Raw genomic sequence first — 25481 nt, 5'->3', positions numbered from 1 at the left:
TAGCGGTTATTAATCTCTTCGGCGAATTACTAACTACCTTACTTCTTCCTCAATATAATTTTTACTTAATATAAGTAATTGAATTTCTTTAATATAGTATTATAAACGCTTTGCTTAATTGCTTTATAAACGCGCCTATATATATAATAGTAGTTAATACAAATAATTATACCCTTATCCCCCCTCTTTTTACTCTTCGTATTACTTCGGAATATTACTATAAAGCCTTACTATACATAGTAATTTTATAATGCGTTAAAGGTAGTAATTATATTATTATAATTAGAGGAGGTAAATAGTAGTTTCGCTAGCGGATTAGTATATTTATTAAGGGATAACAGTAATTATATTTTTAATTTTAATTTGTAGCGGCGGATTAATAACGATTGGATTTCGGTAAGGGGGGTTGTGCTTCGGTTAGGAGTAATTAGCCGAAACGGACTAGGGGTTATTTTAGTGGGCAAATCTATTAAATTGCAGTTAAATATAATTATTTTTATCGGTTGGGAAGAAGTTTAACCTATTGGGCGAATACACGACGTACGGTGGGCGGGCGGCGGTATATTAACAAATACTATAAAGTTAAAGATATTCGATTATATAATAATAAAGATAACGAATAATCGCTTAGAATAATTGTGCAACGATAGAGTAAGGTCTCATAATAGCTTCATTCAATTGTGTATACGGCTAACGGTCGTTAATAGATTGCGCGACGCCGGTGAGGGTTGGGCAGCGATGTGCACGGTGTGCTGGCTGGGCGGCTGGGCGGCTGGGCGGCTGGCTGGGCTTACTTAGCGAAAGTATATGGGGGGGACTAGCCAGGGACCAGTTTGGGTCTAGCCAGCTACCTTTATCGGTTGATGAAAGGTACCTAGGTACGTATCTTCCTCCCTCACGTGGTCTGATTTGCGTATCGTCAAGGACTCAGGGTACCAACCTTGGGTGGCCATTGCTGCTTTTGTTCTTTTTTTTGTCATGATTCCCTTCTTTGTATTTTTTTTATTTCATATGTTTCATGGAGGAAAGTCACCTCCCAGTTCCAGGCCAACACGGCTACTTGCATTGACGAGGCAACTCCGCCAACCGCTCTTCACTTTCACCCATCATGCCAGGAGTCTCAAAACAGTGGCAGAGGCGGTTGCGCCGATCAGCATAGAGGACTTCAGAAGAGATGCATTTCAAGCTCAAAGGCCTCTTCTCATACGACCAAGCTCCAAACCCTCTACGTTGAGCCCTTGCCCCAACCAGCAAAATGATGCCAATACCCAAACCAACACTTTGACTTCACCAACTATACTACCCGCCCTAACCAAATGGTTCAACATTTCTCCGAGCTCCGGAAAGGCCTCATTAACTCCGTACCTGGACACCTTCCGATCTACCATCCTCCCTTACGAACTCTCATTCCCAAACTCAGCCCAAGTCTTAGGTTTCATGTCTTGGCTACAACGGTCCTCCTCCTCCTCCTCACCAACGGCATCCAGCGATTCACACCCGAACTCCAACTCCAACTCCGACTCAGACTCACAATCCCGTCTCGCCCTAGCCCACCTCCTTGAAAACTATATCACTCACCACTCCTCCTCCTCCTCCTCTTCCGAGTTCCTCATCCTCGACCTCCCCCTCCACCTCCTCCTCCTCGCTCACCACTACAACACCTCTCTTTCCTCCTCCTCCCAAACCCCTCCCAACCCCCCGCTCACAAACCTCTACATAGCCCAAGCGCCCCTCTCCCACCTCCCCTCCCCCCTCCAAGCCGACCTCCCTACCCCTCTTTTGGTTTCCCATGCCGGCCGCGGAGACATCTACTCCTCCAGCATCTGGCTCGGCTTACAACCGACATATACACCCTGGCATAGAGACCCGAACCCCAACTTGTTTTGCCAGTTGTGTGGGACAAAAGTCCTGCGGCTGATGGCGCCCAAGAGGGGGGAGGCGCTGTTTCGGGGGGTGATGGCTTCCTTGGCCGTGGCGGCGGGGTCTGGGAAAATAAGGGGGGAGGAGATGATGAAGGGGGAACAGAGGAGGGCTTTGGAGGGGGCTGTTTGGGCTGGTGACGGCGAAGGGACGGATGACATGATGTACGAGGTGACGGTGCAGGCGGGGGATATGTTGTTTATGCCGCTGGGGTGGTGGCATAGTGTGAAGAGCGTGGGCGAGGAGGGGGGCATTAATGGGAGTGTGAATTGGTGGTTTCGGTAAATGGAGGTTGGCAGCCGGATGGAGATGAAGGTTGTGGTCGGACAAGAGACCGGGACACTCATCCTCATATTAGATAAAAGGATGAAGGAGACGGGTTCTCGAAGCGATCACGGAGAGCGCAGGGCATCTCTCCTCCCGACCGATCACATGGCGCACAGGAGCTACCTTATCGATGGACCACAGTACACTCCGGAAAACAGGACGGAAAGGTCGATTAAAAAGTTTCAGAAGGCACCTAGGTCAAACGCGTACAGTGCCATAGTTCAGTTACAAGCACTTGCTCCGCGAAACAAGGATGAGTTAGACAACAATATAGTCGAGTTGACTTTATGCAACCCCTCACTCAGGGATCGTAGCGCTGCTAAGCTAGCCTAGGCTGACGGACTATTCGGGAGCAAAGTCCAGGCTCACTGTTGGTCACATATGATGTCTGATAGCTGTTTACCGAACGGCAAAACAAAAATCAAGATGGCATCGGCAAGCATCATGTACCAAGCACGTGCATATGTTGTACTTGATCATGCTTCTTGATCGAACATTGCATGTACCGTCATTATGCTACTGCAAGGTACTACCGCCGTGATAAGCTTCAAATGATGAGAATTTTGTTCATTACTTAAAGATTAGAGCAACGCCAACAATGAAATCCCAGTCCCATAACAGTCATAAAAGTATCATGAAATCAGCCAGACGAAAAGCCAAACACCTTGCTGGCTCAGCTAACCATGCGAAGCGCGTGTCGTCAACCAGTGATCCACCTCCATTCTGCCTCGCTACCATTTCTTTACTGGGGAATCTTCTCGGCAGTTCCAGGGTACGCTCCCTCGGAAATCGGTTGCTGGTTAGACTCGGTGGCGGCAGCATCCGAAGGGGCAGCGCCGGGCACCTGGTCATTGGGCTTGCTCTCCTGGCCGGGCGCCTTCTCGGCGCCGAAGATCTTGTCCAGACCAGCAGCCTTGTACGAGCTGCCGCCGGCCTCCTGCTTCTTCAGCTCAGCCAGGCGCTTGGCCTCGTTGTGGATGTCCTGCACCTGCTTGGAGCCGGTGGTGTAGAAGTCGACAATCTTCTTGGCGCCAGGCGCCTCCAAGGCCTTCTCAAAGTACGAGGAGAGGCCGCTGAACAGGGAGTTAGCCCGCGCAGTGATGCCGTAGCTCTGGTCGGCCGTCTTGGCGCGGTCGGTTGCGTGGTACTTTTGGTCGAGGTTCTGGATTGTCGACAGGAAGCGCTGAGAGACGCCGTGCTTCTCGTCGAGAGCAATGGCCGTCTTCAGGCCGCTGTCGGCAACGAGGTAGCCGCTGGCCAAGTACTCGGCAAGGACGCGCGCGCGGGGCTTCTCCTCCTGTGTGATCTCATCTGTGTCGCGGTCGGCGTCGGACTTGGGGTGGACATTGTCGCCGGAATCGGCGTGCTCTCCCGAAGCAGAGGTGACAGAGAGCTCGTGCTCGCCAAGCTTGGTGTGATCGAGGAGAAGAGCAGTGCGAGCGGCGCTCTCCTTTTCAAAGGTCACCGTGGCGGACTTGGTCTCGCCTTCGGTGGTGACATCGAGGGAGCTGATCTTGCCGCTGTTCCGGGTTCATCGTTAGCTTGCATCCCTGTCATCCATCTTTTTGGGACACAAGAAGCTTACCAGAAGCTGAAGAAGGCACGAATGTCCTTCTCCTCAGTGTTGGCGCCGATGTTCTTGACGTAGACTGTAGACATGATTGCTGTGGTTGAGATGGTATCTGTGTGCGGTTTGGTGATAGATGTCGAGGACTGGTCGAACCGAAATGTTTGCTGTTGTTCGTTTGCTTGGCAATGGGAGAGAGATTCTAAGTAGAGCCAAAAGCAGAAGTCAAGTCGAAAGGAAACGTGGACTGGTCTTATGTATGTACCCAGGGTTCGTCAGATGATGGATTACGCTTGCCCAAAGTGTAAAAAAATACAGGGCAGTGGACTTGACTGGTTCACAACCAACTCGACTTGTGACTGTCACACTACACTACAGTAGGCTGGAGCGAGGGATGATAGAAAGCTGGAGAAACCATGGGCGGAAAGAGGGGTACACGGCGACCAGGCATGTCGTCATCGCATGATCGAGGGGCCATCCAGGGTGGCTGTGCGAACAGAGGCGGAAACACCATGAAAGTCGCTTCTGTAGTGTCGCAGGCCAGAGCGGGCCAGAAGGAGCTAAGCTTCAACGCCAAGACACGTCAGGAAGTTGGTTAGCAGGGGCAAAAGGCCCCATCTGTCCGCTGGAAATTGTAGTGTAGAGAGGTACCTATGTAGACTACAGGATGGAAGTGACGACGGTGTTTGAGTAGGTAGGCTCCCTCCATCTCCGCTGGGATGAAGCTGCACATCGCAATATCACAATGCTGTACAAGTAGCATGTGAAATTGGCCTCAAAAACTGAAGTGTCTGTCAGTCTTTGCTGACTGTCATTCCAGTTGTGTTGCACGTTTCAAGTAGTTTGGTGTTTCGTTCGTACTAGTGAGAGAGGTAAGAGGTACTTAATTTATGATCCTGTCTTCACTTTGGTGTGCTTTGGGATTTGAATGCCATTGTCTACGGCATAGCACCTTGGTTGAAGCTGTGATCCCTACCTCATCCCAAATGTCCCTGGCAAGAACCTGGGCGCCAAACATGACAGGAGGCTGCACCCACAACGTCGACGTCAACAATACGCACGAGCAAAGAGGGATTGCAACAAGGCTTGTAATGAGTTCCAGAAGAGTGTACAATGTAATAAGTCATTTGTCTTCAGATATTCCATGCTCTATGTGTTTTGTTGTTATTCGAATCGAACAACTGGCCAAGATTCCACATGGCTGCTGCATCGCTTCTAGCGGCAGCATCGGTTCCCAGTCCCAAAAATATGACCAACGCCAAACTCATGAATCATTGTATCCCATTAAGCTTCCCATGTGCTTTCTACTTTGACTCCTCAGGCTTGCTCGTCTTGGCGAACTTCTTCTCGACCTCGTCGTCTAGAGGACCTTTGGGGTTTGATGTGAGGTTCTGGAAGCCACGTTAGTCACAGTGAAAGGAGATGCGCACAGCAATATAAGGGTCGTACCTCGAGACCAGACTTGTTGGTCTGCTCCTTCTGGGAAGCATCATCGACGCCCTTACCGGAACCAGCAGGTTGGTTCTGCTGCTTGCCGGTCTGGCGCTCGGGAGGGGGGGACTGGCCGCGCTCAGGCATGATGGATGATTTTTGGAGAGGTTGTGTTGAGAAAGTTGGATTCACACGCTATTGCCAAACGATTAGGTATGCTAATTGAGACCTCTTGGCTCAGCCAAACCACAGGGAAACTCACGTGTTTGTATTGGTGTTGGTTGTGGAATGGAAAATGCACAGGTTGTGATGATGCAGTGAGAGACTCGCGGGTTCTTTGAGGAAGAGAAAGAAGACGATTTATATACCTATGCTACCTTGCCCGTCCATTCAAGATAACCCCGCTCTTGACATCAGCAATCGGACGGTACCTTGCCAGGCCGGTACCTCGCATGTTGAAATGCCGTTGTGCCAGTCCATGCCGCTGCTGTGGTTTTGCGGCAGCTCCATTCCATGTCATTGATAATCGACCTGTTCTTCCGTCATTGTTGGCAATTACATCATAGGGAAGCAAGGCCCACGGCAGCTTCCAAGAGACAGCAGCGCCAAGACAAGGGCGGGTCTGAACAGTCGAGTGTCTCCCGGCCGGCAAACAGGCGGGGAAGCTTCCCCTTCCGATGCTCGCTCGGCAGGCATGGATGGCTTGGCTGCTGTTTCAGTTCCAGAGGTGACCGCCCCACCAATGTTTCGTTAGCTTCCAGTTCCATCAGACGGATGGTGTGAAGCTCACCGGCTCCGGCGATCGATCCACTGAACAGGAACCCGTACCGTCCACGGGCACGATCACGGTGTTACACCCCGTTCGCTTCATCGACACGAAACGGACTACAAGAGCGGTCGTCCGATATTATACCATCGCACAGACACCAAGCTTTGTGGTTTTCCCATCTTCCCTACTTTGACCCGTGCGTGTCTTGTTTCATGCCCCTTTTGTCGTCTGCTTGACGCTGGAGCCCAGGCCGTCGCAAGTCGCAAGTCTCAATCTCGCAACATCAAACATTGCCAAACCCGAAATCAACAAATTTGAAACTCTGATTGAGGCAGTAAACACGTTATTTCTGCCTATGCCCTTCATTTAGTTTCTGTGGTTTTGCTGGACAAAAAGGCGCTAGAGGTGGAATATATAACTATGTCCTCGCAAACAGCTCCTCAGACGACGGCCTCGCAAACGGCTTCGCAAAACCAAACAGGCTCTGAAGCAGCTTCACAGCAGACGGCCGGGCCTCCCCCTCCAGTATCCAGCTCGCCCGCTCTGAACATTCTTCCTTCGAACCAGCCCGCCGTCAACAACGCTGTCTCCTCGCCTTCGCTGCCTTCTCCTCACTATTTACCTGCCAGCATCGCCATGAAAGACAGCGCGGGCGTTGATCCTGGTCCCGGACCAACACGACATCCCCGTCCCCTGACCGCCGCCGATCTGCATTTGCAACTGGAAAAGGAACAAGAGGCAGTGGTATGTCTCGACCTCCTCCACTATCTCGGATACTCAGTAGCTAACGGCTCTTGCGTTGGTGCAGGTCAACCGCCTCAGTCGTGAACTCAGCATGCTCCGCGCTGCGCAGAACGCATCGGTGGTCTCGAATGCATCCGTCATCTCGAATGCTTCCTCGGCTTCAGCTAGCGTTTCGGGTGCTGAATCCGTACCGATTGGCGACGCGTATGTGGGATCCGGTGCTCCAGGACTATCCCATCATCGGGTTAGCATGCACAATCGTACATCTTCTAGCGCCAGCACGCGCAGCCTCGCAGCCAACGCCGGTTCTATCTCGACATCACTCACTGGTATCTCGTCGCCTGCCCCGATTCGCCCAACCCAACCGGTCCCCATCGGCGGTATCAGCTTGAGCAGGCAGAATAGTGCTGCTTCCAGACGGAGTCAGGCAGGATCGCCATCCTCTGCTCACTTTATGGGCAGCTACTCGGGTGCTCTTCCGATGCACAGTTTCACACCCTCATCGAACCCTGGCGATCCTTCGACGGTCAACTATTTCGCCCATCGCCTGTCCGGCGCATTTCATTCAATGGCTGCAACGCCCGGATCGATCCCAACTAGTGACCATTCTCCAGCTATCCTGCCAGGAACCCCGCGCTATGAGGAGACGGCCTTCTATCGTAGCGAGCTGGAGTCTGTGAAGAGAGAGAATGAAGCGCTGAAACGACGAGTCCGCGAGTTGGAACGCATGGTCCGCGAGCGACGGGCTAGCGATGCTAGCCGCGCAAGCCAAGGCGGTGCAGGATCACTAGCTCCGCGGACCCGGAGCGACAGTACTAGTACCACTGCCAGCGTTAGTGTTACTGCTAGTACTGCTGCCACCGGCGGTGTCAGCATTGCTGCGCCGAGGGATGCTGATCCTACGGCAAGAGCGGAACGACCGAGAGTGGTCAGTGCAATCAGCAGCATCGCGGTTGGTGTGCCGGACGACGAGGTGAAGGTTGGCGAGAGTGCCGCTAGCTCAGGTCTTGGAGAGCATGACAAAAGAAGAAAGCACGACAAGGGGCCAGAAGCAGAGGGACAGGCACAGGCCTAGTTCGAGCCAGTGCTAACCGTTAGGACACTGGCCCAGGTATGTCCAAGAGACAACAGCATCAATCAATGGTTCAACAACACACTCGGCCTATAATCATAATCAAGGCCTGTAAGAGAAAGGCCAGATGCTTCGGAATGGTACACAGCGGAGTTTGATATGGGTGCTTTGACGGGAGCTTACTAACACTTTTTCTAATCAACTTTCAACTTTACGGTTTAACTTTGGGGCGCAGGGTCAGGTACATAGCTTACTACAGGTTAAGGGGCGTTTCGTTTTGGTGGAATACATACTGTAAGTAAGACAGGTAGTTTTTCTTATCCAAGCTTATTGTAATCAGTTTGTCTCCGCATGCACTGAGACCCCTTTTCCGTCGTCAAATGCTTAGGCAACTACGCACAAAGTCTCCATCTCCAGGGGTGTACGTGTTATTCATAGCGAGAATGTTCCACGGACCAATAACGACAAGTTACATCATCGATACCTATCATACACTTCTCGTACGAAGGTCAACGGTTGGACATTGTGATTGAACTTCGATCCGACGGCTTGATAGCGTAGCCGGTTTGAGGAGAAGATGATGCAAGGCATGTCGGCGTGCAAGTCGCCCGGAAGCTATCATTGTTGGCGCTGGATGTGAGGTTGTTGGCGACTTGGGTGAGGTGTGATGCCTGCTTGTTCACAAAGCTGAACGGGTCTTAGTGTGCGTACACTAGCTGGTTTGCAATGAAGTTGTAGAATTTCATAATGCTTTGGTCAGCCGCTTCGATGGGGCCTACCGGTATGGGGCCGGACTGTAAGCTCTTCGTCATAAGGAAGAACAGCGAAGTCCTTCCAGACCTTGACGGCGTTGATAGCACCTTGCCAATATGATAGTGTACCGGGCTCCCGGGCCACTTGCGTCTACCTGGGTGCCACCTACCCCGTCGTTCATCAGGATTCCACTGGCGGATATCCTACCTTAAACTGATTTCCTCGACCAGCACCTCAGTTTCACATTTCTTGTCTTTTTTATATGTCAGATTGAAGGTTGTAGGTATTCCAATACCAAAACATCGTGGATCGTGACGGCACACAACGGTTGCAAATCTGCATGGCACTCCATTTTATAGCGGAATTTGTGCCGAGTACCGCACGGGAGGCTCCATCAAGTCAGGGGCATGGGCCAGAACTTAGTGCGTATTGGGCTAGGTCTTCCTGAGACATCCATGTATGTAAGCTAGGTTACACTAAACTTTTCTTTTTCTTTTCTTTGATCGTTCCGTTCCTCTCGACATCATGAGTAAGCTCGCTAAAGGATACTAAACAGCAACAACAACCCGATAAATCCTTGTTTGGAAACTTCAACCACTCTGCAAAAACCACCGGCCATCTTAAGGTTCGCCCCATCTGTTTACCGATTTTGGATCCGCTGGTTATGAACAGAATGACAAGTTCGCGACGGACCGACTCCATCTTCCCTCATTCAGCATCAGTCATGATTGATAAGCTGATGCGATAAGGGCCGGTGTCGGTGTCGTCTGGAGATCTCCGCCTGGAGTTTTACAGCGATGGTGTTATCCACTAACAAAGGGATTTCAATATCCCGGCACTCAGAGCAGTTGACGATTGGTCGAACAGACCCAGTTCTGGCCTCGATGTTTTAAAAATGTTCCTGGCGATGGCGACCAAGATCCACCTTCCCATCGGTGCAACTCCCTGTTGGGTGATTCACCCCCCCTGGTATACTAGGAGAGAAAACTCCAATGTGGAACCATTGATTCTTTGAGGTTCGGAGCCACCAAGGGTCTCTCCGAGTTTTGTTTTGCATCTACACTACTCTAGACTAGAAGTACTTATATCTTTCCCTCCCCTCATCGGAGAGATTCACAATGTCACTGTCGGTGAAGTGCAGCTATATCGACTTTTCCTCCCGAGTTGAGGTCAATATAATCCAGCATTTCCGAACGCTCTTGCTGTCCACTTGAACCCCTCAACTTCGTGTTGACGGGAAGGTGCTGTCAGCTTGACTGGGATACGACTCAACCCCTGGAAGGAACCGAAGGCCAACAAACGAGAAAGCAACAGAAATCGGGTATAACTTTGCTTTACAAGAGCATAGTTCGCGTGGAGGAACGAAGCCAGTCGACAACCCCTCCGACAATCACTGCCCGCTCTGATCACGATGTCAGCAACACCACGCCTTTCGTCTGGCGGACACCCGGCCGACCCCAGCATCGAAGGGTACCGCGAGAAGGGAATGGACTCATCGAGCCCGTCATCAGAAGGGGAAATGGACGAAACCGATCTTGAATATGCGGCAGCGCAAGGCCAACGCGATGATCTGGCCCGCGTCCAATCCCAAGCGCACTCCTTCCTGGCGCCAAAGCTCTCGCTGCCTCACGAGATCGTTTTTGTGGGCATCATTTGCTGTGCCCAGCTCACGACGCAGGCTTCTATGGGTCCCTCGCTCAGCATCGGCAGAGAGATCGGAAGGCAATTCGGTGTCACTTCTGCCGCCGACGTCGCTTGGTACTTGGCCGCTTACGCCTTGACGATCGGTACCTTTATCCTCATCTGCGGCCGCTTGGGTGACTTGTTTGGGCACAAGAGGATGTTGGTCATCGGGTATACGTGGTATGCGGTTTGGACGATGATCTGTGGGTTGTCGGTGTTTTCGGACTCGGGGAATATCATGATGATTGTGTGCCGTATGTGTCCCGTCTTTACCCCTTTTCACATTTGTACGCATGAAAACGCTGACACATAACCCAGGCGCTTTCCAAGGTGTTGGCCCCTCTATTCTCCTTCCCAACGGCCTCGCCATCCTGGGCGGTAGCTACCCCGATGGTCCACGGAAGCACATGGTCTTTGCCCTCTTTGGCGCCATGGCCCCGGGCGGTTGCGTTCTGGGCAGCGCCATGGCCGGCGTCTTCGAGCTTGCCTGGTGGCCCTGGGCCTTCTGGTCGTTTGCCATTGCACTGCTCTGCCTCGCCGGCGCCGCGCAGCTCATCATCCCCGACAGCGTCGACGCCCACGCAAGCAGCTGCTCCTTCCTCGACAAGCTCAAACAACTCGACGCTATCGGCGGCACCGTGGGTGTCTCGGCCCTGATCTTGATCAACATAGCATGGAACCAGGCGCCAATCGTCGGTTGGTCCGAGCCGTACACTTACATCCTGCTCATCATCGGCATCCTCCTTGTCCCGCTTTTCTTCTGGATCGAACTCCGCTGGTCATCCTACCCGTTACTCCCCCTCGAGGCGCTCAAGTCGGGCGACATTGCCTTTGTCCTTGGCTGTCTCGCTTGCGGCTGGGGCTCCTTTGGTACCTGGCTCTTCTATAACTGGCAGTGGTTCCTCGAGATCCGCGGCGAGACGGGTCTGATGGCAACCGCTTACTTCTCACCCGTCTCCGTGTCCGGCGCCGTCGCCGCCGTCGTCACCGGTATCGTGCTAGGCAAGATTGGTCCCGCATGGACCGTCGTGTGCGCCATGTCCGCGTTTTTCACGGGAAACATGCTGCTTGTTACCCGCCCGATGGAGCAAACTTACTGGACTCAGAGCTTCTTGACGTACCTCATCACGCCGTGGGGCATGGACATGATTTTCCCGGCGTCGACGGTGATTTTGAGTAACGCGGTGGGGAGGAGGCATCAAGGAATTGCGGCAAGTTTGATCAATACGGTGGTGAATTACAGTATTTCGATTGGGCTTGGGTTTGCGACAACTGCCGAGGTGTATGTGAACAAGGGAGGCACGAGCAAGGAGGAGTTGCTGAAGGGCTATAAGGCGGCTTGCTGGGTGGCAGTGGGATTGACGGCTTTTGGACTGGTGTTGAGTGTGGTGTATCTGATGGTGGACATTACGAAGAAGAGGAGGGTCGGCAGGGCGGTGATGTCGGAGGTAGAGGAGGCTAAGCGGTGAATATGGGGAGGTGCAAGAACTGGTCATGATGGCATGATGGCATGATGTGACCTACGGAGTCAGGATATTGACGGGATGAACACAAAGATTAATGTTTAGTTAGTGAGTACGATGCGGATTGATACCCACATGCCCCCATTACGTACGGGGAGGCCAAGAAGAGACGATGATAGACATGATATAATACCTCTACGCTGCTATATGATCTGAACCTGAGTCTCTTGTTTCAAACGCCCTTGACTACTTTACAGGAAACCAATCTGACAGATTCATCTCAGAGGACTCCAATTGTTTCAATATGTAACAAGCAGTTTGGGATACGGGTCTTCAACAGCCAAACTAATAATGGGGTCGTCATTGTCCACTACATCGTGCCAGTCTTACCTTCACAGAGACTAGCTTGACAAGAGAAGCTCCAATGTTACATATAGCGAGGCATCCATGTGTCACAGAAACAGCAAACTTACGAAAGTAGATCATTGTTTCGATGCTTGATCGTTGCCTGGAGGTATGTAGATCGAAGCTCAAGCAAATGATCATCGATCGATGAACTCGTTAGCAGCGGATAAAGGCCATATTGTCCATCCCGAAGGTTGAATGAATGATGGTAGAGGCACAACTTCGACTAAAATCCGTTCTTTGTTGTTACTACACTAGACTTTTCTCTACCTCTCAGTCCATTCAACCCACACGATGGACATAGCCGCTCTGATGTCACCAATCTTCGAATGTAGTAGATAGATAGGTAAGCATGAGGTAAGCTGCACAATCAATTCTTTCGAATTACCCATCCGCCGCATATCAAGATATGTGCTCTGTTGAGTGATCGGATAAGAGCAACAAAGGATGCCGTTTAACAGACTAGAATGGTAAATAAGTGCACGGCCCGAACCCCTTTGTTAGTTTTTCGGCCCCGACATGGAGGGTTTGGTCGACTCGGTCTCTGGGCTGCCAATGCTTGGCCAAAGACTGGAGACATGTTAGTTCTTTGATGACTTTTACCTCAAGCCTTATTCTGACGGGTTCTTCCGTACATCCACTCTGCCGCCAAGTGAGAGATTTGATGGCGGCGGGACCGATGAGGACAGCAGATGGAAGTAGTTTGGGGCTTGGCGTCGATATGTCTGTTACCTACTTTTTGCCGGACGGCTGGGTAACGGGCGATAACGAGAACTGAAAATGTTGATGCAGCTGTCAGTTTGTCAAGTATGGATGAGTCTACTAGGTGTCTCATGAAGGAACCGAGCATAAGCCACACGTTACATACCTCGCTCATCTCTCCTCGCTATGCGAATCATCAGTTCATGCCTATCTCATGGCAGGTAGATATAAAAAGAGTGGGTAGCCGTAGCCGAAATCCATCTTTGAGCCAAGACGGCCTCGGAATTGCCGGGGTGACCACTAGGTAGCTTCGGGCACGAGGTGGGAGCGCGGCCACGGCATCGGGACAGACCAGATGTGTTGAATGCGGCTCGGACACTAGCACGCACGTTTTCACGTTCTCGGCTGACTTTTCTCATTGTCTTCCCTCGTGGCTCCCCGGGCTGGGTCTTTCCACTTTTTTCCAGGGCTCTTCTGTTTCTTGTTCCTCTTTCACATCCAGTCCAGGACAAAGAGGCGGTGCTTTCTGATGACGGAAAAATCATGCCAAGATCCGCACACGTGGGAGACATGATAATATCTTATAATGGATGTGGGTATCGACGGATAGATCCAGTGTGGCTTTCTTCTGGAACCACTGGACCGTTTTTAAATGACGCATTTGTTGCTAGCGTCAACAGAAGGGGTGTGTATGTCAAATGAAAAATTCGTGGCAATGCCATCGCCATCGTTTCCTAGTGTACTCGCCTATGGTAGCGTCCAGTACGATTGGAAGTGATGACATCCAATGAAGGATGGCACAACCGGGCCAAGGCTATCTTGGCAGTTTTAGCAAGCGAGCGAGGTATTTACCATCTTTCTAACACTCGGGCAAGGGGACCTTATCCCTCTTTCTTTGTGATGCTTGTACCTAGCCATGCCCAATGGTTTGCCGTAACACCAAAGGCGAAGTCGATGGATTCGGTCTGTCTTTATGCTGTGCGTGTTCAGCGCTGGCCTCGGGCGGTGCTGATCTAGGCATGTCCCCATCTGGATATGTGATCAGCATGAAATCGGCGAGGGCTGAGTAGTGACTGAATAGAAGAAAATATGAATAGGAGGCAAGAGGGTGTGTTGATGTGCTACCGTCCTGCAGTCCAACGCGAAGACAAAGAGAGCTTAGGTAAAGTGAAGCAACCGACATGAGTGGCGAGTTAAAAAAAAAAAAAAAAAAAAAAACCTGGTGTAGAACGAGAATCGCATGCGTGTGCCTCCTTTGATAGCAATCCCTTGAATACAACGATATTGGGCTGCTTCGGCTGCCAAACCCATAGGTAGCGAGCAGCGGCAGGAGAGGTTGATAACGCACGTTGACTGGCATCGCATGGAGGGCCTGGCACTAGACCAGGGATTCGACGTCAAGACATGCAGACGCCAGCGTCCGTCCCACTGTCCGAGTGGGGATGTATACGCGCGACCTTGCTTCAGGAGGCTCGTCCAGAAAAACAACAGCAAGGGGGGGAAGAATTCGGAAAGGCGAAAAGAACTGTCAATGTGATGGGAGGGTCCAAGCGTCATGTCCTGGGGTGTGCTTGAGATCAGAGAGACCAAGTCTGAATGGAACCTTAGATTGCGGTGATAATCAGTGGGTGCATTTACAGGCTTGCTGGTCGCCTGTCGATCTCCCGGAAGGGTACTGCATGGTGCAGCGCAGCCGCGGCCACAGGTGTCGAGATGGGATTCAGACGGACGAAAGCGAGAAGGAATAATGGCAAAGTGGAAGGCAGTCATCCATCGTGGCAGTGGACGGGAGCTGCCACTTTGCTGCATGTCTGTCTGTCTGTCTGTGATGGAGGCGCGCTGGGCCGACCAGAGACATGACGTGAAAATCAATCATGGGTCAGAAATGATGTGGATGTGGGAAGGGATCCAATCCCAGCTTAACCCTAGGCATTCTCCCCAGTGAGGCGTCAGCCATGGCTTGCGATGGCTGATATTTCAGTTCTAACCGCACTAACCATGGTGAGCTGTATCCGCACTGTTCGAATTGTGTGATCACTAACCGAAGTGTACCGAGATCTTGGCTCTCTGAACTTGATCAGACTTTTTGGCTTGAAGATGGCCCCTGAAGACGCAACTAAGACCTGAACCGGGAGAAACGAATGATACAAAAAGAGAGTAATAATGTAGTGTAGTGTATGGAAATACTGCGGGAAAGTGAGGTAGAAAGGCCCTACGCAAGGTCACAAACGAAGCGGTAACACCCGACGGGTGGGGAAACAAAAGAAGAGAAGAGGTTGGCAATGACATTACTATACCTACAGTATGTCTGGTGAGATGGGCAAGTCCAACCCGTGGGTCACGTCGCTGGCGATCTCTGGCACTCGAGAGGCGGGCCATACACCAAGTACACCAGACGGGAGTCACCAAGGTTTCCATGCTTGTACTGGTCCGTGCCCGGTACCTTACAGGGAGGTAAATCTTGAGGTTTGCTCGCAACCACAGGACAGTCTAGTCTAGCAACCACAACGTCGGGACTGGGGAAAGTGGATAGAGTTAGGTTGGATGGAGCCTTTTTAGTCCTTGCCCTTTTGACGGTCACTAACGGGGATTGATGCCCTACTTGCCAGCGCTAACGCAGGCATGCGCAAGTGCGTCGAGTGTTCTAGTACGAACTGAGTGTGATTCCGACTGGGCAGATGGTAGAAAGCGGAACTGAAGCCGACGAAGAACATGCGGAGAACAAAACATCAGACGGGAGACAGGGAATGACCTGGTGGATGGGATGGATGAATGGAGGGGGCGAGGTTCTCGGCTGTCAAAAGAATCACAGTTGCAACGCTGCTGCAACTGGATTGGGGAAACAATAACATAAGCAGGCTCAATGGCGCCGTCTCGAGATCACACAGCAAAATGAGAACATGATTGGCTTATCCGTTTACTTCTCTTTTCAGCCGCCAACCCTGGGCCTTGTCGAGCTCGTCTAAGGTAGTGTACAATACACTACTTACCCCTAGGTACTAAGCAAAGTGAGGCTCCCTTAGTACCCGCCTGCCAAACGAGTGAACATCATTCGATTCAAGGTGGAACTCGGTAGATCAAAAAAGGTACCTCTAGATAGAGCCCAGGTAGGCACCGAATTGAGACTCGGATCGTCGCCAGGAAGTGGAAAGAAGCAACTGAAGTATGAGAACTCTTAGACTGTGGATGCACCTGGTCCCCGTTGCCGGTAGGGGGTTCTGGGGGTCCATGGCAGCAGCAGGCGGAGGAGTGGGTCATCCACTCCGCTTTGACCTCGTCCCGCCTTCCCCCCGGGGCCCCATATCCCCCAGCATTTGGGGTGGATGCAGTGGTGCCGTCTAGTGCCATCGATACGACGCTGTTGGTGCGCTCTGGACTTTCACACTTCTCGACTTCCACTTTCAATGTCTCCATTTGCACTTTCCACATGAGCCTTGAGGTTCCTTCATATTGACCAGCAAATGACCTGGACCGATTTGGACCGAATACCCGAACTAGGTACCTCTGGGTTAGGTTCCATGCTGGTACCTCGGCCTAGCACTCCTCTTACACGCACCGACGCAAAGCAGAAGGAAGGACATTCCATTTGCAGACGGGAGGGCAGCCAGGCCATAGACTGGAGGCGCAAAAGTGCAGGGCGGGCGCAGTGATCACCAACGCATCCCTACAACATCATCCCTCTACTCGGCTCCATCATAAAACCCCAGGTGCACATCACTCCCGCGTCTTCGGACTTTACCAGAGATACCTCTCTACGCAGTACAGTACCTACCTCCAAGTACCTTACCACTAGCCTACCCTACCACGCCTACTACCACCCGCCCGCCATACCTTCCATGCCCGTGGCCCTTTGTCTTTGCGCCCCCCTCCCCCGTCCCCAGCTTCCCCGGACCGAGTCTTCTTGTCTCTTACACCTACCTACCTACCTACCTCTACCTACCTCTACCTACCCACCCCCCTCTTCCACGGCTCATCCGTCTGCTGCTGTCCTTGTCCAGGACATCGCAGTCACACTAGGCACACGAGTCTCCTATAACCGCTTTGTCTTGCCAGTCCACGCGACCGATCCGTGTCCTATATATCCGTCTTTCTTATACCCACTGGAACGCACCAAGTTCCTCACTTTGAACGGCATTGGATCGTCGTCCTCAATCACCCAACTGGAAGCCTTTGAACAGCGCCCTTCCCAAGAAGCACAACGTGCATACCCGCAATGGATCCCCTCACCCACACCACCGCTGCGGATATCGAAGAGTTGGCGTAAGTTAAGCACTTTTTGACACATCACAGACCATGGCCTTGTTTGATTTGGATCGACACGTGCCGGGAACCTAAGCGGCGGGTCATGCCGACTGTCTCGGACAGGGAACTTGGGATTGGAAAATGGGAATGTTTGTCACAAACGTCATGAACTGCACATGGGCTAACATACATTGTCTCGCACAGGGAACATCTGCATAGCATAGGAACAGGAGGCTTCCCAAAATCCCCTCCTCGATATCGCGACTCGCCGGCGCTGCATGAGCGGCATGAACGGGATGAATTCTGGAACGAGCCCCAGGACCAGCGGCGCAAGGTGGCATCGAGTGGTGGCTTCTCTCCGTCGCCGTCGCAGTCATCCTACCTTGCCGACTCCAAGGAGGTGGAATTTGGCCAGCATTGGACTCCGCTGTCCGACTACAACGACCCCGTCTACGTTCCAAGATCCGCTCACTCGGTGCGAACATCGTCAAACAGCGTGACTTCGTCGATCCGGAAAGACTCGAGAGCTTCCGACACAAGGAGACCGTCGCAGTCCGCTGCTAGCTACAGCCTCTATCCCCCGTCCTCTCCCCCAATTACCAAACCTCTTCCACCACTTCCCCTCGGCAAGAACTCACACCGCGTCTCTTCTCAGGGTTCAATTGATGGTTCTGATGCCGCTTCCTCTTACTCGGCCTCTCGCCTCTCCCAGGCTTCCAGATCGTCAAAGGCCACATCATCGGGTCCCGACCCTATGTCGAATGATGCTATTGCGCCACTCTCAAGTCCTCTGTTCCCTTCGCCTCCTCTACATCAGTTTTCCACACCGAGTGAGGAACGACCAAAGCCCAAGCCAAGGCCACGAGCGGGCTCCGCCGCCATCGATCTGGTGCCCTGGAAACACATGATCTCGAACGATAAGGTTACTAAGGATCCAACTGTTTTTTACTTTGACGTTTCGACCACCTCCGCCACGCTTGCCAGCAAACATGGAAATAACATTATCAAGGTGTGGTCTGTTGGAAGTGGGATTTTGCAGAGCACCATCAAATTCTCATGCTATACAGCCGCCCAAGCTCGCTCGCGCGAATACTTTGTCCGCAGCCACGCCATTCTTTCCGAGCCAGCCACAATGATTGCCATTGCCACTGGCTTTGGTGATACCCTTGAAGTATGGGACTGGGCCAAAAAGAAGAAGCTCCAAACTATCGAGAAAGCAGACCGATGGGCCGCTGTTAGGACTAGTGTTTACGAAGCTGGCTTCAGCCCTCTAGTTACCTATGCAGGCGACGCCGACACAATTGATCTTTATTCCGTCTCCCAAAGCAAGAAACCCTTCACCAAGAGCCGCACCATCGATCTTCGCAAAGCCAACCTCCCGGTTATTCCCCAGTACCCCGAGCTTGCCTTCTCTGCAACCGGTCCCCTGCTTGTCGCCGCCTCTGGACCGCGGCCACCCCGTCCCGGCCATCCTCCTCCCGAGCACGAAACGCTTCTCGTAGCCTGGGACGTCGGGGACCCTACGGATGGCTCACAACCCACGTCTCATACCCCATACAAGTGTGTGACCCCCTGGGCGCATACAGAGCTTGAAACTGCCTTGCCGTCTGGTCTAGCAACTTACGGTTCGGTTGCCGTCTCCATCTGGATCCCAGCCTCATACCGCGCCGTACCCATCCCTGCCTCCCGCGGTGGGCATGGATACAATCTGGCACCTGTCCCTGTTCCCTATCGCCATGTTTTGGTGTGGGACTTTTCGGCATCTTCTACCAAGACCTTCCGCATCCCCAACGCAATATCGTGTGTCAGTCCTGACTGTCGATATGTAGCGTATTGCGATGCGACGGGGATTGACTTTGGTGGCCGCGGGTGCCTGGTGATCCTAGATGCCATGACCGGGACAGAGTTGTGGCGCTGGCCGGACCCAGAAGCTGGGATTATGGAAAGCGCACCAAAACAGGGTTATGAGCAATTGGAGGCGTTGAGCAAGGTCACCGAGTTGTCATTCTCCATAGATGGCGGGTTCCTGTTCTTGGGAGATTCAGACGGGGGTTGTGGTGTATACGAGGTTAGGGAGGCGACAGCGGGGGCCAATGGCCAAAAGCTGAATGTTAGGCCCATAAGGTGAACGGGGCTTGGGTTTGGTGAAAATTACGCTCTTGGTTAGTAGTTAGTTGAAGAGTTGATGGGCCTACGAGATACGGTGTTGCTACGATGTGGATGATAAAGGGGTGGATGATTGCAAAGCACTGGCCGACGCTAAAAGGTCTTTTGAGTATATAATGTCATGATAATTGAGGATACCATAGTAAGTATGAACTGTTTTGAGAGAGAACGGATGTGAGACGACTGGGGAAAAAACAAGTAGTTTCATTTCTGTCTTGCTAAAGGCGCACTCATCATAATCCTTGTTCTGCTAAACATTCTCTGGGTTAATGTGTCAGTGAAATATGCCTTTTCTGAGTGCGGAGAGAATCATTCCATCCTCGAGCTTCCTTACTGACGGACCGGATCAAGTTATTCTACTCATATACTACCAATTGACAGTCCTTCACGGCGCCAGGGTCATCTACAAACACGGTTTTCGGAATCCTTTCATACATTGCACCTGCTTGGATTATGGCATCCCGCTAGGGGGCGAGTGTTCTTATGACTCGAACGGTCACTAGTTAGGAGTGCTGCCGTCCCAAGTCTAAAAGCAATCATTGTTTGAAGAATGTACGTGCACATGATTATTTCAAATCTATAACGAGGTTGCAGTATTGTGTTACCCGCCAAGCACAACTTTCACAAATAAACCCTTTGTTGACAATGCCTGAATAGACGCTGAATAGGGGTGAACACATGCACTCTATATTTGGCAACGAGAATCGTGGATATCGAGTATACCTAGGTACTCTATCAGCCTTGAATCTCTACAGCTCCAAGAACTCAAACTCATCGATCTTCCCACATTCACTCGTTTTCCTTCGTAACACCTGCAACAACTTTCCAGTTGGAAGAAATCAGACTGTAACCTTGCGGCATATACGCTCTTTCACGTTTCTTCTTCTCATTTCTTAACTTTTAGCAACGCGATTATCGTCGTCATCATCAGCATCAATCACCAAGATCATAAACTGATCACGCAAGAAAACCACAACAAGCACACCAGGCCTTTCCCAATCTGGAGAACGATGATTTCCAATACTCCCACCCTCCTCCTCCTCCTCCTCCATGTCCTCCTCTGCCTAAGCCTCCTTGTTCTCTCAGCAACCGCCCTCCCCAGTCCAGGTGGCTACGGTGGTGGCCCAACTTATACCTGGAGCAACCCCCCTCCCAGTGATGGCTCCAAAGGGGGACATGGAAACAACAACGGAAACCAAATCACTGGCTTCTCCTTTGCCAAATGGGTGGATGATGTCCAACAAGGCAAAGGCATGTCGCCTGAACAAGCGCTGGCTTCTTACAAAGCTAGTGAACACGCGAAACGCGAAGCCCGTAGACTGGTGGCTGGAAACGACAACGACGATGACGATGAACTTCCCCCTTGGTATTTCACATATGGCCCCGGCGGCGGCGGCGGCGGTGGAGATAACAGAACCACAATTGTAGGAAAACGAGCCTCGGAACCAACCGGACCAACTTGCTATTGGCACAAAAACCAGCGACCCAAAGTCGAGGATGCGTTTTTCGTCGTCACCATGATGGCGCACCGTCCGGAACTGATTAGTATTCACAAGGATGAGGGGAGGGATGTCGGGCGACCCATCAATACGGCGAGTATTAATGTGAGGAGTGTCACTGGACTTAGGTATGCGGTGTTGGGAACGGATATTGCGCGGGCGGGAGGGTTAATTATGGATTATTGGTGAGTTCTTTTCTTTTTCTTTCTTTTTATTTTTTTGGTTTTTTTTCTCCTTCGCCTCTAGTAGTCCTTGGTTTCCCCCTCGTTGTTTTCCCCTGTTGAAAGAGGATTACGAAAATAAAGGAGAGATGTCGGGATCAGATACATTTTACTGACGCTGGCGAATGGTGAATAGCACGTGGAAAGGCAGAAGTGGTGGAGGAGAGTATGCGTGGGGAAATGGCTACCTTTATGTTACTATTGAGCATACGGGAAGGGGTGAGAAGACGATGCAAGAGAACTTGATGGATAAGAGGGAACAGTTGATTGGGCCGCGGAAAGCGGAGGAGGAAGATGAAGTGAAGCCCAAGTGGCAGATGGTTGTCAGGGAGAGAAAGTAGAGTGAAAGAACTCAATCGATTCGAGGAAGACTATGTGAGGTATGAAAAAGGAAGGATCATGTTGTTGGTGAATATATTGGATTGGAGAGGAGTGGGAGTTTAAGGTTGAATATACCCCCCGATGGGCTTGGTAACTTGTGTTTCCTTTTCTGTTCTTTTTGTTTAGTTTCTTTTCCAGAGTAATTAGTTCTGTATAATATCTTCCCACGGTTTTCCTTCTAAGCACTCCATCATCCAACATGTCGAAATTTACAGCAAGCAAAGGTTTGCAAAGGAGAACTTGCCTGAGTGCGAAAGCCAAGACAGCGAGACTGGCAAATTTCTTATCAGCAAATCATCCAGCCATCCAGATTGCGGTTCTAGTCTAACTCGTTAGTCGGTGAAGCTGTTCGGTGAGACGCGAAGTGGTGACATGGACTCGATGATGATCGGAGGGGACCATGACTGCCGGCATCCTACAAGATAATGAGCGCATTGCTGCACCCACGAGGGTCACTCGAACGACACATCCCATTGGGCCCACGATTGGGTGAAGAAAATCACACCGACTGATTGCGAGCGCACCTGGTATATGAACTTGGATTTGAAGGATCAGCAATCGAAAGGAGGGAATATACTATGCCTTTCCAATGTCCATTGTTTCCATGACGAGCGTATTGTTAGTACGACGTGCGAGTGAAATTGAATGGAGTGAACGACCTGGAGCAAGCTGCATCAAGCATGCCTGATTTGTACCTCAGACCTGGTTCTTCCCCACACGAAACGAAGAAGGCACACCCTGTATGTACAAAGATGGCTGCAACAGGAGGAGCCGAATACTGCTGGGGAAGGAGGGCATTGCTACCTATGGAAAGAGGTCAAGCCGATAGCTGAGGTGACTGGGGCCCCGGTTGGGGACGACGAGATGTGCATTCCATAGACCCAGGGCTTCCGGGCTTCTGGAGCAGCGAGTCATTTCTTCATACTTGACGAACAAGAGCTTCTCACACATCTTTGAATGTCTCCTCTGCTTGTTGCCTTATATTTTCAGCAGCGGATTAAACGACCTGCGACATTGTTGCCGTCAGGTCGGTCGGGCAAGTTGAACGTATCTTGTCGCTTATCGCGCCCCTTATCGATTGTTCAAAGCACCGTCCACGTGACGGACGTGAGACGGTCGGCAGCGGCAGTGCTAGCGCAGTAGGCAAGGGTCAGGTTTCGCCAGCCCGCCAACGTCACAGCGCCGGTAGAGACACGTGTAGTGTAATCACCGACACACCGTCGAGCATGGTGGTGATCACACCGTCACCGTGGATTTCCAGGGTCCAGTGGACGATCAACCCCTCGACCAGCGACCCCTCGCTCCTGTCCATCACAACCCCTTCTGTGTATGTATAGTCTTTTCCCCTGTTGATGCAACTCGATGCCGGCAGTGATTTATCTTGCAATAGTAGGGTGTTATGCACAAGTGGGATCCAACCTACGAACCCGAAGTATGTACCTAGGCGTTCGGGCCAATGGAGGGCCGTTGACGGATCGGAATAATAGATCGATGAACACCGATATAGGGGTACAAGTGTTCACTTCCACCAAAACTCGACTCTTCCGTATGTTGCTATTAATATTACAAAACTTCGGCCATTAGAGGTATTGTTGCAACTAGCAGTTCTCAGTCCCAGTACATATGGGCCTGTAAATCTGGCCTTCGACTGGCTGTGCAATAAGTGGGTAGGATTACAGCATAACGGGGGGTGTTGCAACTGCAGGGGTAAAGACTGCACCCCTCTTCAGCCCCTCTTTTAAGCCCCTCGTCAATCTTCACCCCCTTTTCCATGGCGCCTTGTGACTGGCCAACAAGCTGTTGAGCTTCCATGAGCTGCCAACGACATGAGACGAACATGGTAGAACACCCAGAAGCTCTCGAGCAGAGCTCCCCTCTTGTTCGCCCCTGTCTGATAATCAGACATGCTTCGGTTTTAACAAGCACGCCGTAAACATCAAGCCAGGTTCACAGGCCACGAGCCTCCACAGTCCAGGAAACTGTCAGTAGGAGAACTTGGTCAGCACGAGCTATCATGGCCGCACAACAGAAAAGGGGATAGTCGGGGATCTCCATCGACATGCTATGAGATGAACGTCGTCTCGAATCTCGAGACGTCGGACGAAGCTGACAGGGACACAAGCTCGATATCTCTCCACCACGACCCCTTCCACATGTCCACTCCTTACAATGTCGGTCTCCATTTACGATCCACTTCCCCTCGTCGAGCACCCTGAGGCCTGACGCGCTGAGCTGCTCCAGACTCGCGGTGTCAAGTGCAAGCTACGGGTTACGTTGGTTACCAAACTGGTTACCGAGTCCAGCCAGTGCAAGATTCACGTCTACGCATGTGCGAGGCGGCGGATGTTTGTTTGCTTTTTGTACAAGGCTTTCATTGCTATCATGTCCAATGTCTACCTTGTACCCTCAGTACCATTTAAAGATTATGCTTTACCACTATTCATTCCCCATGACATCCCGACGGTCCCTATGCGCCGCCGGCAACGGATTTCTTCGCGTGTGCGTCCGGGTCATTTAAAACTCTGGTGGGGGAGCAATTTGTCAGTTACTTGAGCGTTTGGACATCAGTGCTGGCTGGACGGCAAGTAGACTTACTGGCCTGGAACTCGCCGTTGACGTTCTCAACGATCTCGGTGAGGTTAACATCGCGGTCGTGGAACTCGCCGTTGCAGTCACGGAGCCTGGCACGGAGAATGGGCTGCTCGGCGGCACCCTCCTTGGGGTGGAAGCGGATATCCTCGGCGGTCTCGGTGAAGTTCTGACCACCCCACTGGAAGTGACCTGAAGAAGAGGAACCATGTTAGATACTGTCTGAAAGATGCTGAGGATAAAGGATAGCTTGGACTGCTTACCATCGTTGTTTCCGATGATCTGGTCAAGCTCGTAGCTAGCGTCGTTCCACTCGCCGTCCTCGCGGCGGAGGCGAGCGAAGAGGATGGTGCGGTTGTCGCGCACCTCGATGCGGGCATCCTCAGCGGTAACGTGGAAAGACATGTTGATAGTGTTGGTTTGGGGGTGGTGTTGGGTATGTGGTGGTATAAAGTTTGTGGATGAGGTTTAGAAGGACAACCAAGTGCAAGTTGGGAGAAGGGGAAACCGCCTTCTTATACACGAGAAAGACGGGGAGCGGCCTCCCATCAACGTGGCTCGGCCAATTGACCGCCTCAACAACCGCTTGGACGCAGCAAGGGAAGGTATCACCCATCAGGGTTCTCTCCTCGTGGGGTATGACAGAAGAAGACGCCATGATGCGGTCCACGACCTGTCTCCACACTCGCCCTGTTTGGTTCCATCCCACTTTACACTATGTACAACACCACTTTCCTGGTGACAAGGTTTGGCAAAGGTCAGATTTGATACTTCAAACCCTCGCATTCTGTTCTCCACAAGCCGATACGAAGCAAAACGGAGCAAACAGCCCCCCTTTGGACGGAGATAGATCTGGACTGTTGGAATTCGAGGTACTTGGTCTGGCGGATCTTGGTGAAGACTACGGGCCAATGGTGAGCGGGTGTGTGTGAGCTTTACAAGTCCTTTACGCGATACCCTGTCAAGCATTCGGCATCGTGTGTTGGCAAACCAGGAGATGCCTACACTACTTGGCGTCATCTCTGGCCTCCATCTCGTTACTCCCGTTCCAGATTACAAACCTCTAGAAGCGGCCTGCGAAACACTGGTGATGGTAATTGAGGGGTGAAAGAATGAAGTGGAAGAAGTGGAAGAAGTGGAAGAAGTGGGGAGGAGGCCGCCGCCGGACCCAGCTCGCCAGTGCCCCGTGGAGTACATAGCAAGATGGAATCATGGAAAGATGGAGGCAGCTGCGTGGCTTTGTTGTTTCCATCTTCGTAGCACCGCCTCCCTACGCATCGACTTCAGTTGTTGACCACTGCCCGCCAAGAAAGAAGGAACCACAACAGAAGGCACGGCATGGGGGTCCGCAGGGGGGTCCGCAGGGGAGGCATTGACGAGTCGTCCGCATATCACCGTCCTCAGCTGAGGTTTCCCCGTGGAGTCGTTGACGTTGAACCCTCGCTGTTGCAGTACTTGGCATGATTACGGCATCCACCGTTGCTTGGCAGCTTGGCATTGGCTCGGCCACTATGTACTAGGGCGTAAATGAATGGCTCCACATCCGC

At 51.8% G+C, this 25481-nt stretch overlaps 8 protein-coding genes across 9 annotated transcripts; 5 read left to right on the top strand and 3 right to left on the bottom strand.

Moving 5' to 3' along the window:
• Nucleotides 1–977: 977 nt before the first annotated feature.
• Nucleotides 978–2554, top strand: NCU17104 (hypothetical protein; the record flags this gene model as incomplete). The annotated part of the gene is made up of 1 exon (XM_011396788.1): nucleotides 978–2554. A coding segment is annotated over one exon (1228 nt), but the record flags the coding sequence as incomplete, so codon positions are not given.
• NCU05488 (RNA-binding protein Vip1) lies at nucleotides 1034–4269 on the bottom strand. Its single transcript, XM_955357.3, has 2 exons — nucleotides 3833–4269; nucleotides 1034–3767 (listed from the first exon to the last, which is right to left on the bottom strand). The coding sequence occupies exons 1-2, from the start codon at nucleotides 3904–3906 to the stop codon at nucleotides 2990–2992; spliced, it is 852 nt and encodes a 283-aa protein (XP_960450.1). The 5' UTR covers nucleotides 3907–4269; the 3' UTR covers nucleotides 1034–2989.
• Nucleotides 4270–4731: 462 nt separating this feature from the next.
• Nucleotides 4732–5786, bottom strand: NCU05490. 2 transcript variants are annotated; one of them, XM_011396642.1, is made up of 3 exons: nucleotides 5508–5786; nucleotides 5264–5440; nucleotides 4732–5205 (listed from the first exon to the last, which is right to left on the bottom strand). In XM_011396642.1, exons 2-3 carry the CDS (start codon nucleotides 5390–5392, stop codon nucleotides 5119–5121), a joined length of 216 nt encoding a protein of 71 aa, XP_011394944.1. In that variant the 5' UTR covers nucleotides 5393–5440; nucleotides 5508–5786; the 3' UTR covers nucleotides 4732–5118. The 2 variants fall into 2 exon arrangements, with proteins under 2 accessions (XP_011394944.1, XP_011394945.1); XM_011396643.1 differs by having other exon boundaries at nucleotides 5264–5544.
• Nucleotides 5787–6014: 228 nt separating this feature from the next.
• Nucleotides 6015–8311, top strand: NCU05491 (hypothetical protein). Its single transcript, XM_955360.3, has 2 exons — nucleotides 6015–6758; nucleotides 6823–8311. Exons 1-2 carry the CDS (start codon nucleotides 6435–6437, stop codon nucleotides 7831–7833), a joined length of 1335 nt encoding a protein of 444 aa, XP_960453.1. The 5' UTR covers nucleotides 6015–6434; the 3' UTR covers nucleotides 7834–8311.
• Nucleotides 8312–9416: 1105 nt separating this feature from the next.
• Nucleotides 9417–11947, top strand: NCU05492 (drug resistance protein). The gene is made up of 2 exons (XM_955361.2): nucleotides 9417–10520; nucleotides 10585–11947. The coding sequence occupies exons 1-2, from the start codon at nucleotides 9995–9997 to the stop codon at nucleotides 11733–11735; spliced, it is 1677 nt and encodes a 558-aa protein (XP_960454.1). The 5' UTR covers nucleotides 9417–9994; the 3' UTR covers nucleotides 11736–11947.
• A 4843-nt stretch (nucleotides 11948–16790) lies between these two features.
• Nucleotides 16791–19495, top strand: NCU05493 (hypothetical protein). The gene is made up of 2 exons (XM_955362.3): nucleotides 16791–17096; nucleotides 17283–19495. The coding sequence occupies exons 1-2, from the start codon at nucleotides 17050–17052 to the stop codon at nucleotides 19204–19206; spliced, it is 1971 nt and encodes a 656-aa protein (XP_960455.1). The 5' UTR covers nucleotides 16791–17049; the 3' UTR covers nucleotides 19207–19495.
• Nucleotides 19496–20254: 759 nt separating this feature from the next.
• Nucleotides 20255–21305, top strand: NCU05494 (hypothetical protein; the record flags this gene model as incomplete). The annotated part of the gene is made up of 2 exons (XM_955363.1): nucleotides 20255–20928; nucleotides 21101–21305. 2 exons carry the CDS (start codon nucleotides 20255–20257, stop codon nucleotides 21303–21305), a joined length of 879 nt encoding a protein of 292 aa, XP_960456.1.
• A 2266-nt stretch (nucleotides 21306–23571) lies between these two features.
• Nucleotides 23572–24400, bottom strand: ccg-16 (clock-controlled gene-16). The gene is made up of 3 exons (XM_955364.3): nucleotides 24198–24400; nucleotides 23941–24126; nucleotides 23572–23867 (listed from the first exon to the last, which is right to left on the bottom strand). The coding sequence occupies exons 1-3, from the start codon at nucleotides 24337–24339 to the stop codon at nucleotides 23860–23862; spliced, it is 336 nt and encodes a 111-aa protein (XP_960457.2). The 5' UTR covers nucleotides 24340–24400; the 3' UTR covers nucleotides 23572–23859.
• Between the last annotated feature and the right edge of the window lie 1081 nt (nucleotides 24401–25481).

This window comes from Neurospora crassa, linkage group VI (assembly GCF_000182925.2).
Source record: "Neurospora crassa OR74A linkage group VI, whole genome shotgun sequence".
In the NCBI taxonomy this organism is placed as follows: Eukaryota; Fungi; Ascomycota; class Sordariomycetes; order Sordariales; family Sordariaceae; genus Neurospora; species Neurospora crassa.
Note: the sequence above shows the minus strand (reverse complement) of the source record. Positions and strands in the feature narration are given on the sequence as shown.